Source organism: Symsagittifera roscoffensis, chromosome 1 (assembly GCF_963678635.1).
Source record: "Symsagittifera roscoffensis chromosome 1, txSymRosc1.1, whole genome shotgun sequence".
NCBI classification, from domain to species: Eukaryota; Metazoa; Xenacoelomorpha; order Acoela; family Convolutidae; genus Symsagittifera; species Symsagittifera roscoffensis.
In genome coordinates, this window is record NC_087062.1 from 76382437 (window position 1) to 76395378 (window position 12942).

The following is a 12942-nucleotide window of genomic DNA, read 5'->3' on the forward strand; positions in this document are numbered from 1 at the left end:
AAAGTCGAAATTTGTCTAAAGAAAAAAACCCACCCCGAGCACAAATATTCCGTTACTTTCGTATCGAAAGTCGGAACAAAAACAATTGTTCCAAACTGTTTTTCTGCGGGTAGCGAATAAGCTAATCTTAGCCTAGGAAAAACTATTACTGGTTTCAATTATTGTTGCAATTCATATCAGAATCCAAACTCAAAAATACTCGCTCAAAAATAGACCAATTGGAAATCTCAAACCAGCTCGAATCTTTCTCGACACAGAAATAAGTTCTCAAAAACTTTTAGGTTGTTTTGGTATTCACAGTAACTGTTCTAATGAAACTCTTACTGCTTTTTTTTCGATGTGTCTAGGCGAAGGAACGCTGAAACGCTCAAAATCTATTTAAGGCATTAAAAATTGCTGAAACGAAATTTGAAAGACACTTGCTCTCGCAAGTATAAACAAGGATAGCCGGTTACAGTGTAAGTAGCACAGAATGTTCCGACCATGGTCTGAAAAAATACAAAAAAGTCAACAGAGACGAGGCGGAGCTTCGCACCACTAGCGATACAACAAAGATTTAAAACAGTCGCAAAAAATTGTTAAAAAAAAAGCGGTCTAACAAAATTTACACAGGTCTCAAAAAATACGAATCAGTGAGCAAAAGCGACCATGTTACCTCTAAGCCAAATGGAAACGAACCTCAAAATTTTGAAGGTTCAATAATACAGCAAGTAAAAAAAAACAGGTAAGATTTGTAGGAAAAACTGTTTACGGGAAAAGAGCATTTTTCCCAATTACAAGATACTTGCTCTCGCAAGTGTAATAAGTTGTGAATAGATTTGGATATTCAGTGTTTCAAATACATTTAAAATGCCGATGAAAAATAAATTTTCAACGAGCTCAAAAAAATCCTTCATGATTTAAATTTATGCTAGCCCGGGACTTTTAAAAGCAATGCATCTTCATTAATTAAAGAGAAAAAAACCTGACCTGCCAAAAAAAAACAAAGAAATTTTTCAGAAAACTTGCAATCAAAACAATAATAACAATAAATGATCTAGACGCCACCACTTTCATGATGTAGAAAACTTGCAATAGAAAATATAATAATAATCTACGATTTAGACGCCACCACTTTCAAGATCTAGCTTGTTCTTTGTTTGCAAGAGGAAATATAAAATGAATGCAAAAAATGGTTTTCTGTTTAAAGTTTGATGAAAAAGGCTCAACTATGACAAAAGAAAAATGTTAATATAAAAAGAATAGACAAAATCATGCCAACGTCAAGAAGAATGTTTCTGTAAAAAGAATAGACAAAATCATGCCAACGTCAAGAAGAATGTTATTGTAGAAAGAATAGACAAAATCATGCCAACGTCAAGAAGAATGTTTCTGTGAAAAGAATAGAAAAAATCATGCCAACGTCAAGAAGAATGTTATTGTAAAAAGAATAGACAAAATTATGACAAAGTTAAAAAAAATGTTATTATAAAAAGAATCGACGAAATCATGACAAAGTCAGAAAGTTACATTAAGAAAAAATTACATCAGAAGAACTTCAAAACCCATAAATCAAAATTTAAAAGAAAATAAATAGATCATTTGAAAAAACAAACAGGCGAGAACTCAGTTGACAATATTTCTAATGAAGGCCAATCAGTCAAAAAAAAATTGAAAGACCTAAATATATACACGGCAAAAAAAACCAAGTCTGACCAGTACTTGAGCTTTGGAACCTCAATTAAGCCCTTGACCATTACACTATGCAACTGCGTTAAATTTATTTATGCCTCAATAACAACTACTTTTTTTTCTTAGATTTACTAAATTTGCTTTTTGGAAAAATTCTGTTTCCCGATTGCAAGACACTTCTCCTTAAAAAAATTTCAAGTAAATTGATCAATTTCATGTCCTAAGGAAATCGATTTATCAACACTGTATCACATAATTTCGCTACAACACTCAAGAAAGCCGAAAAAACCTCAGTCAGCAGTTGTCCAAGAAAATTTGAAAACACTCATTTTTTTGTAAATATTTTACAATGGCGAATAAATATCTTGACTTTGAGAAGTATATGACCAACAGAAAGATGCCAAAAAGCTAAACTCAAAAGAAACCCCAAAAAAGCAAAAATGCCAGAGTTACCACTTATCATAGAACAAAAAAAAATCAGTCACCTTGCAGCTTACTGAATTTCAAGAAATCATTAAATTTGACCCTAACTTGGTAGAATTGACAAAATTGTGAATACGGTATCTATCGATAAATTTTACCTATTCTGCTGGAAATACTAAACATCATTTTTTTGTTTGAATTTCGTTTTTACGAATGGAGAACAGGATTAAAGCTCCGCTTGAGCCAAAAATTACAGTTTTCGGTATAATTCCTTTTACTTGATTAACACTCCACATCAATTCGCAAAACATCAAAAAGTCACATTAAAATAAAGTCGTACTTCGCACAAACAAACAAACATAGCCAACGGACAATAGGAAAAGAGTCAATGAACGCAACGGAACGAAAAAAAAATACAGACTTGTTTTTGAAAAAACCTTAACTTTCAAACTTCAAACAAAATATATGGACTTAATGCTCTTTGAACATCAAGAACAATTTACAATTGGCACTTTTTTGATAAAAATAACCCAATTTGAGAAAATTGGATCAAAGAGTAAATTATTTATTCAATGGGAAACCTGGAAACAAGATTCCGCTTTCAAAACTAGAAATTGATCACATTTTTGCGCCTTTTTAGCTTTCATAACTAAAAAATGCATTTTGCCTACCTTTAAATGGATGATTGCACTTCGTTTGTTATTAGAGTTGCTATTTCGTTTGTTATTTTGCCTATTTTCTACCAAATTTACATTAAAAGGGATGAAGGCACTTCGTTTGTCATTATAGCATGTTGGGACTTTTTCAAAAAAAAAACAGAAAAAATTCATTACGACTAACATAAAAGTCTGAGCTACATTCATCGACTCTTCAAAATATCACAAAAAGGACCACCAACATCCAAGCCTTCGTATGCCTTCAACCAACATACAGCGCATTTTAAACTTTCAAGAGAATTTATCTGATTTCTTGAATACTCCCATACACGTACACAGTATGTTCTACTTTGAGCTCTGGAGCAGTCATAGGGTTGAGCTGCATCAAAAAAATACATAGCCAGCAAAAACATTTACAGCATATTAATTCTTATTGCTTAGCAATAATGCTTCTTTCCGGACAAGAGGAATGGAACCTAATACTGCAAGATATACAATATACGGTAATGGAACCTGATATACAATATACGGTAAAAAACTTGACATAGAGATTGGCATAATTACCATGCAACAATTGCATTGCAAAATATTTTGAGAGATCTTTTTTTAGTAAACAAGTAGTGAAAAACAGTTAAGTTGTCAATTGGATTGTTGTTTGTGATTATCTCGAACTTTTTTAAAGAATTCTTATCAAAAGCATAAGTTATTACTCATTAATTTTGGGTGATAATTTTTTCCAGCAAAACTGTCACTCAACATGCGTTTGGAAGCAATAAATTCAAATCGTGTTCACACATCTTCTCGTTCCCATAAAAGGAGACATATTAGTTGAGAAAACATTTGAGCGCCATGGAAAGCTTGAAATTTATGCCATTTGGGAAAAGTTCTTTTTATGCCTTTTGGGAATTATGCCATTTGGAAAATAACCTTGACATTCATTTGCTCTTGCAGGTGTAACGTGGAGATGAAACTGAATTACCTGATTTTTCGAGGAAAACAAAAAACTAAAACACCCGAATACAAAGTTCCTCCCCATTTTCAATGGTCGGAACAACAAGCCTTGAAAGAAGCGGGATTCCAACTTGCTGCACCACGCCTTCATTTAGTTCAATCAAAAGCAGCATTGATGAGGCTCTAATTCATCGGATATAGCTAATGCTGTTTAAGATCGGCATGCATAAAATACACCATACCCGAATCTGCCACCTATGACTTTCTCGTGTCAAGAAGAAAATGTCAATTAAATAAGTGAAATTAGTTATAGAATTATGAATTTATTGCATTGAAGAAGCATTGAAGCTTAATTCTCTATGAAAAAGGTTACAAATTTCAATTTTCAGACACAGCGCTAATATTTAATACCTCTACTCCTAAATATACACATTAAATGTTACATCCTCAGATGTTCGCTTTTTGAGATATTGATCTATCATGCAACACTTAGAACAATCCATCCATTTAACTCTGCCATTCCTTGACGATAGCCCAAGCCACGTCGACTTTGATCTCTGGGGCAATCAATGGGTTGAGCTGCATCAAATAAGTACATAGCCAGCTAAAACATTCAAAGCATTTTGATTTTTATAGTCTAGTAAAAGTGTTTTTTTTTTTAAATTATCCGGACAAAAATAACAAAACCTGACACTTTAAGTGCGTATTTCTCAAACTGTGCTTAATTGAAACATAAATTAGTATTAAGGCAACAGTTGCTTGGAACTTGAACATAACCAAAATTGATATAGTGATCTTTTACGAAATTCGAGTTTAAAATTTCAAAGATAAGACTTTTTTGGCTCAATATATAAGATCAAAATTTAGGCAACAACTTTTGGATTGAAATGAACGTCTTACTCAGCCGAACAAATTTTTTAAGTGGCAAATTGTCGGGAAAAATTGTAGCAATGTACAATTTTCTTTCTGGCGGCCCAAGAGGCCGGTTCAAAAAAATGGCTTACTTTTCGGTTCATGCGTAAATCAAAAATATTTCACGGATTTTCAGACACAACCTTTTTATTGGGTTTAGTACTTTTTGGTTTAACAAATTCAAAAAGCTTTTCGCGATCTTTCAGATAACGTAACCTTTTTGTTGGATTTATTACGACGCTCATTTTGATGTAATTCAATTAAATCAAATTAAATTATCCCAGCAGTTTTCCCGTTATTTCGTTTACAAAACAAATCCAACCAAAAAATCACTATCTTTAGGTGAGGTTATCGGTCCGAATTTCGCAGAAGAAATTCCACCATATCAATTCTGATAAACATTTTCAGCAGCATTTTCCATGATCGTTACAAACAGGAGAATGAAAACTCACAAGGTGTAACAGAAAAATGCAGTTAGAGCCAGCATCGCCTGAATCAACCTAAACATAAAATTAGGGTAAATGAGTAACCACTATTCATTATATCTTATAAGCCTTAGTATAATCCGCAAGAAACCATTTTAACAAAATCTAAACATTTTTATTGAGAAGGGGGACATTCAAATGACATAACATCAAAAACCGCATCACTGTTTTCTTAAATATTTTTAAAATTTTCGCTGCAATCCAAATCACGACTCAGAAGGCTTCAAAGAATTTCGTGTCCTTTGTGGTGTCTGATTTTGCATAACAACCCAATTATGAAAAACTTTTTCCCAATTTCAGCAGTTGAAACAATTAGACGCGTTTTTAAAGCCGAAAATTAGACACATCTGTTCAGTTGCATTACTAGAAACTAGGCGAGGGTGTGAATAAATAATACGGTGTTTTTTATTTGAAACTGAAATTCCTATTAAGTGAGTTAGTGCAGGTCCACCTTCTCTGTTATTTAAATATTTAAAATAAGAGCAACCGTAACTTATCTTAGGCTATATATAGTTGTTTCATAATTCGTTGTTTTGGATATCCAGTATTTCATGCTTATGCAAAAACGAACATTTTAAAAAGAAAGAAGTATTGGATTCGAGTAATTATAATCGTAATAGAGGCGGAGCGGAGCATTACAAACTAGCGAATAGAAAATGACGCGGAAGTAAGAAAAGTATAATTTTTTTGTGAAAAATGAAAAAATTCAAAAAAAAACATTCGCAAAAACACAACCACGTAGTATTAAATAAGCTTTTAATGAATCGGATTAGCTAGATTTAAACCAATTTTTTTATTATTTAAACCCAATTTTTGTAAAAAAAAAACTGCCAAGTATCTTAGAAAACCAAAAGAAGTGGTATGAAGGGTATTATGGAAACAGTTCGTCAACTTTCAGTTTTGGCTTCGTCAACTTTCAGTTGTGGTTTAGTTCTGTCATACGAAAGACCCGTTATACAAAACTGATGGGTAAAATTTGGCATAGAATTGGTGGGAAAAACACGCCACTAACTAAGAAAATTATCATCGAACAAAACCTCTGATTAAAAACAAGATTTAAATCGGATTTAAATCAAGCAACCCTGCCTACATTTTCCAAAAAAAAATCAATCAATTGTTGCTTTTAAAGCGACTCAAAATAAAAATAACTGAGCCAATAAAATATAAGATGAAGCCATCTAGACCGAATTAAGCTTTTAAGCGAAAAAAAAAACAAAAGCAAAAGCAAGAAAAATATGTAAAGTCAGGGCTATTAACTTTTACAAATAACGGGAGTAAATCAAAAACACTTGCATCAATGATTGAAATAGCAAACAGCACAAGAACAATCCCCGATATGGCAACTAAGCCGACAAAACATAAGCAGACAAATGAATGTCGGACACTTCAATTTTACACGGAAAAAATTCAATTTGATAAACACAGACCAAAAACAAGGTCCGGTAGGGACTCGAATTCCAGATCTCAGGATACAAAGGCAATCCGCGAATTGATATTACCGGTGGAGTTGGGTGACTTGATGCTAAAGTTGAAGCAGATAGACAAAAAGCTCAAGAGCGGCGAGGAAGACCGAGAAGAGATGAAACTAGAGGTCTGATATAATAAAAATGAGAATGGAGGAAACTAAAAAAACTGTATAAAACCGTACACGACAAGCTCTGGAGTCTAGAGACGAGAATGGACATGATGAGAAGAGACCAAGCAGAGAGTTACTGTGCCATACGGTTCAAATTGGATGCGCTCTTGAGGAACTCTGTTATTCAAGATGAAGCCAATAAAGTAGCAGAGAAAACAGCTAAAAAACCCAAACCAATGGTGGATTTTGCGGAACCGCAAAAACAAAAAGTATACTCCATTGCCTCAGATCCACAAAATCATAGGGTCGGAGACAGTAAAGACAACAATAAAATGGAGCGCATCAAATTCAACGAGAGTACCAAGGGAAAAAAACGTACACGCGAGTGTAGCACCAGATGCCATGACAAAACACTTGGGAAACGATGAATAGGACACTCGAAGCATTTGCCACGAGAAACACGGAGTCAAGCAGAAACGGAGGCGGCAAGTCGACAAAGACCTTCAAGAAACCAAAAGAGTTTAAAGATGATTCGGATAATTGCATAGATATCTGGGTTGCAGTGATACGACTACATCTTGAGCAAGACAACTTGAACGCGACCTATCTTAAGCTATCGAAAGATAACGCACTAACCTCAGAAGAGATGAGCAAGTAACGATAACTTCATATTCGATCAAGAAACAGACATGGGCAACAATTGAAATTATCTGCTCTGCTCCATAGCTGACTTTTTAGAAGAGAAGAACTTTTAATGACCTATGCCTCAAACAATACCAGAATTGAACTTTCGGTATTTAAGCCAAAGTTCGGAAAAATTGGTGTAAACTACTTATTATGAAAATACAAACTCAATTACTGCTCATGATAGGACACATCCTAGAATAGAACGCATGAATGAATTTCTTATTCTGCCCATTCGAAGAAAATTGCACGCCATCTCACTAGATTGGAAAAACTGGAAACCTTAGACCCAGACTTAACAGCTAAGTTCTTGCAAATAATAACTGATTCTTTCGTTTATGTTGGCTGAGATCATTTATTCACGTATCACGTAGAATATGGTCTCAATCTCAATTCTAAATGCCGTCCGAAATGAACTCGACAGCAGGCGGCATTATTGTTGCTGAGGAGTTACAGCTAGCTGAAGGGCGCATGGTCGCAGTTGTACAATATTAAAATAAAGTCCAATTATTTCTGCATCTGTTGCAATCGCAAGCGAGATGCCACGTGCAGACATTTGTCTCTGAGAATCGTTCATCAACAAATTTTGACATGAATTTGATAAATCTACTTTTTAATCAGGTAGGTTTACTGATTTTGATGTATTTCTCAATTCAGATGACAAGCCTGCAAGTTCTGAAGACAAATTCACCTCTGGCCTTTTCAGTCGTCTTGTAAAGTTTAAAGACGAGAAATTATAGCTGAAAACTGACCTAAAATCAATTTATCTGGTGCATGGTTTGCATCTGGGAAGAAACTACGAGTTGGTTAAATTTCTCGTATCAAAAAAAGGATTTTTCATCTAGCTCATTAGTCTTATACCAAAAATTACACTGTGATTGAACTGTTACTACGGGAGAGGGGATATGATGAGACAGAAACCACATAAGATACACCCTTCCAAACCAGCACTATTTGAAAACAGTGCCAAACAATCGCAAGCTTATATTATAAACAAAAAACTTACCGTCTGTTGTCGATCTTTTCAGGAATAATAATAGGAAGCCCGATTCCAATCAGAGCCCAAAAAATTGTCATCAGCAGCCAAATTAAAACCTTTGCTGCAGCTCCCATGATTCTGAAATGTTGCTCAACGTTGATAATTCTGTATATTCCGATCACAGAATGAGGTAAAAGAGAAGGTCAGATATTATCATGGTATCATGGTAACTGAAGTTACTACACTAGTCCTACATCATTTCAACCAGTCAAAAACTCTGGGAATTTCATATAAAAGAGAAAAATAAAGGTTAGTACCACGTGAAGGAAAGAAAGAAGTCAGATGATTGGAATCAAGTCAACCAGATTGAGAAAACTGACACCTGAGAATAAACTGTGGTTGAAAGAAACTCAAAAAGATTGACCTGATATGAGGCTGCGGGTCTATCAGATACTTATTACTAGCGACCCAGTGCAGCACTTGCTGCATTTACAAAAAAAATTTGTTTAAATAACAATTCATATATAAATACGCAGAAAGAAACATAGTTAGTTTATATTGGTGTCGAGGACCCCACCGGGTCCACGACACTATCGTCAATCAACAGTGTGCCAGTCAGTCATATTCCGAAGTTTGACCTTGATTTTGGGGACAAAATTTTGAAAAATTCGAATCGACCACGTCATGCTCAAGCTTATCGTGACAACTGAAATTAGAAGTCAATTTAACCAGAAGATCCGAATCATAATTGCGGAAAAGTTGCTAAAAATTGAGCTGGAGAAAAATTGGTATTCGCAAGTTTACTGAAATCATCAACTCGAGTACAGCTGTCTCGTTCCCGACAGAGAAAATTGCGAATTACTACGAGAGTATCGCCGCTGGGCAAGAGAGAATCTTGATTGCGCAGGTAGACGAATTCAGCTGCCCAATGCTTCAGAGAACAAAAGGACTTCAGTCAATTCTAATTACTTAATACTTCCAGAGATATATTAGTTCGTTATTTACTTCAGTCTAAAGTAATGTCAATACATGAGTATTAAATTTAATTTCTTGAGTGTAATGTACAAGATTATGTTGAGATAAGGCTGGTTTTAGGTTGAACCGTCTGAAATGGATCAAAAAACCACTGTCTAATAAACACTAATGATATGCTCGAGTTTCTAACCTTGTTTTTTTAGGTATTTTAGGTATTTAGAGACCTGGCCCATGGGACGTTACTATTTCTAGAGTGGGGGCGGTTATTTTGGTAGTAGCGTTTAAGCTGTAACACGGTTTGTAGTCTCATATCGCAAGTGAACTGAGTTGCCTCCGACAGCTTGAGGTAGAAAAACACAAGAGATAGTGTGCCTGACTATTGAGCCAATGGTTTAAGGGCTTATTTTTCATAACCTCATATGTGACTTAAGTAGGCAACTGTTACATAATGTTTTTATGGTGCTCCTGGGTGTTTTTACGACATCAAGACTACGGGATTGAACCCACTTGACACAGCTCCAGTGTGCCATTCTGCCAGATTGGCACAGCGCAACCTTCCGACGAAGCACGAATTAGAGAGAAAAGGCCTTAACAGCAAAAAAGTGCTTGAAAGGAGGGTTGAAATATTCTGGAAGTTTCAATTTTTCAAAATTTCGATTAAGGAGCGAGTGTTTCTCAGCAATAAAAAACGGCCATTTTGACCGAAAAAATTGAGAAAAACAGAACAACCGCAAATCTAGTGAAAAACAGTCACACGAGAACGATAGAAAAACGAAGCTTCTTATCGTGACAATCACGCACGATAAGACCCTTAGTGGAAGAAATTAGTGGGAAAGGTGGCTTCGGTGGGGAAGTGGTGGAAAGCAGTACCCTACCGTGCCACGAATTTGGAGTGATAACAACGTTATCTCGAGGAGAACACGGAAGCGGAGGCTTCGTCCCCCAGAGACTGATATATGGTGAAAGACTGTAGTAACTTAACTCTTTAGCTACTCTGATGCTATAGAACTTTGAATTGACACCGGTATTGTTTAATATTTTAGAATATGAGTAGCTAGGAAGAGGAAAGGGTCAATCCATCTCCAATGGATTTAATATAGAACTGTCACCAAAAACATATTAAAATAGGATATTCGAGTCGTGTTTTTAAATAACAATCACGTAGTCTGAGGATCCGAGACTCAGCTATGTGGTTGTGTTTGCATGTAAACGAAAGCTGATCAAAAGTCGTTTGACTGATGGCCTAAAAATAGTAACATTTTACTTAGCCCTAAACAGACCAGAAAATCAACTTGCAAGGTCGAGACGGTGAAAAACGAGTAGGATCAAGGTAACTGAGGTCTGCCAGTCGTTAATAGGTACTTTTTCTACGCTCCGTCGCTCTGTAGTATTTGGGCGAATGTTACACAGGCTACATGCCCAATCTAGAGTACCGGTGGTACGGTTCAATTGGAACGTGTCCAGCTATTGGTCATAACGTGATAGCTTTTTAGAAACTTTTGTGAAATTTTCTCGATGCGCTTTTAGATAAGAAGCTTAGCTACTCAGGCATAAGGGCCACTAGGTAAAAACGAGAAAGGATTAGAAAAAAGAAAAAAACCATAAAAATTTAAAAATGGACAATGACTTTGATTTCCAGATCAAGTGGATCAGACTTTTACATTAACTGATGAAAAATTACACTGTTTTAATACAAGACCGATTGTTTAGATCAAGATATCAAGTATTTAACAGGTGCCCGATTTCAGCGAGTTAAAAGGGTTTACAGATACACTAGCAAATTTGGAGAACAATTGGGCGAATTCACTGGAAGAGGCGACCAGTCGGACAGCAGAGTGGTTTGGAGGACCGAGATCTGGGAATCAAAAAAGGGCGCTACTGGGAAAGGACTACCACTAGTGTGACCAGTGCAGTATGACAACTAGAGGGGATTACCGGAGTAGTCTGTTTAGTCAACCGGGGATCGTTCAAATCCATTTTATACTATGAGAGATAGGTATAAAAAAAAGAATAAATGGCACCGCTTATTTTTGAGCAAAGAATTTTACTTGAGCAGAGATTGAAAACAGGTTCTACGGTTTTTCTCCTGAGTGGTTTAGAGCCCATCGCGCTTAAAGTATTTTTCGGCTTAAGAGGGGGGCTAGATTTTTCTTTAGAGATTTTTTTAAAATTTTTTTTAGAGATTACTTAACCTTTTTTGAGTTTTCGATTGGTACCCTTTTGAAACAGTCAGACTAAATTCCAAAGGATTACCAGTCAAAAACTGAATTTGGAAACCAGATCTGACTTTTCAATTGCAATTGATGAGGGAAAACAGGAATTTTAGAGAAACTCAGATAAAAGTTTGGTAAGAAATTTGGGTGTTGGGGGCATTTTACACGAGTTCCTGAGACAGTCCTGGAAGCTAAATCAACTGCCCAACACTACATCTACTTGAGTCTTAGGAAGGCAAATCGGCTGTCCAACACTGGTTTGCTGGGTATTGGGAAGCTAAAACTACCCTACTACTCTACTATAACAACGGAAGCCAGGATCCAGAAGACAGGGGAACAGAGCACAGGATCCACAGAGAAAATAGCGAATCACTAAGCAGGACCTAAAACAGAATTGATATTACCGGTGGAATTGGGTGACTTGATGCTAAAGATGAAGCAGATAGACAAAAAGCTCAAGAGCGGCGAGGAAGACCGAGAAGAGATGAAACTAGAGGTCTGATATAATAAAAATGAGAATGGAGGAAACTAAAAAACTGTATAAAAACGTACACGACAAGCTCTGGAGTCTAGAGACGAGAATGGACAGGATGAGAAGAGACCAAGCGGAGAGTTACTATGACATGCATTTCAAATTGGATGCGCTCTTGAGGAACTCTGTTATTCAAGATGAATCCGATAAAGTAGCAGAGAAAACAGCTAAAAAACCCAAACCAATGGTGGATTTTGCGGAACCGCAAAAACAAAAAGTATACTCCATTGCCTCAGATCCACAAAATCATAGGGTCGGAGACAGTAAAGACAACAAAAAAAGGGAGCGCATCGAATTCAACGAGAGTACCAAGGGAAAAAAACGTACACGCGAGTGTACCACCAGATGCCATGACAAAACACTTGGGAAACGATGAATAGGACACTCGAAGCATTTGCCATGAGAAACACGGAGTCAAGCAAAAAAAAGGAGGCGGCAAGTCGATAAAGACCTTCAAGAAGCAAAAGAGTTTAAAGATGATTCGGATAATTGCATAGATATCTGGGTTGCAGTGATACGACTACATCTTGAGCAAGAAAACTTGAACGCGACATATCTTACGCTGTCAAAAGATAACGCATTAACCTCAGAAGAGATGAGCAAGTAACGATAACTTCATATTCGATCAAGAAACAGACATGGGCAACAATTGAAATTATCTGCTCTGCTCCATAGCTGACTTTTTAGAAGAGAAGAACTTTTAATGACCTATGCCTCAAACAATACCAGAATTGAACTTTCGGTATTTAAGCCAAAGTTCAGAAAAATTGGTGTAAACTACTTATTATGAAAATACAAACTCAACTACTGCTCATGATAAGACACATCCTGGAATAGAACGCATGAACAAATTTCCTCTTCTGCCCATTCAAAGAAAATTGCACA

General features: G+C 35.9%; 2 protein-coding genes across 4 annotated transcripts in view; both read right to left on the reverse strand.

Annotated features, from left to right (window-relative positions):
- Window positions 1-12942, reverse strand: part of LOC134849100 (protein FAM227B-like) — a 147703-nt gene that overhangs the window by 57852 nt on the left and 76909 nt on the right. The gene's annotated exons all lie outside the window — the stretch shown is intronic.
- Window positions 4007-8474, reverse strand: LOC134857045 (V-type proton ATPase subunit e-like). The gene is made up of 3 exons (XM_063873384.1): window positions 8365-8474; window positions 5066-5113; window positions 4007-4305 (listed from the first exon to the last, which is right to left on the reverse strand). Exons 1-3 carry the CDS (start codon window positions 8469-8471, stop codon window positions 4209-4211), a joined length of 252 nt encoding a protein of 83 aa, XP_063729454.1. The 5' UTR covers window positions 8472-8474; the 3' UTR covers window positions 4007-4208.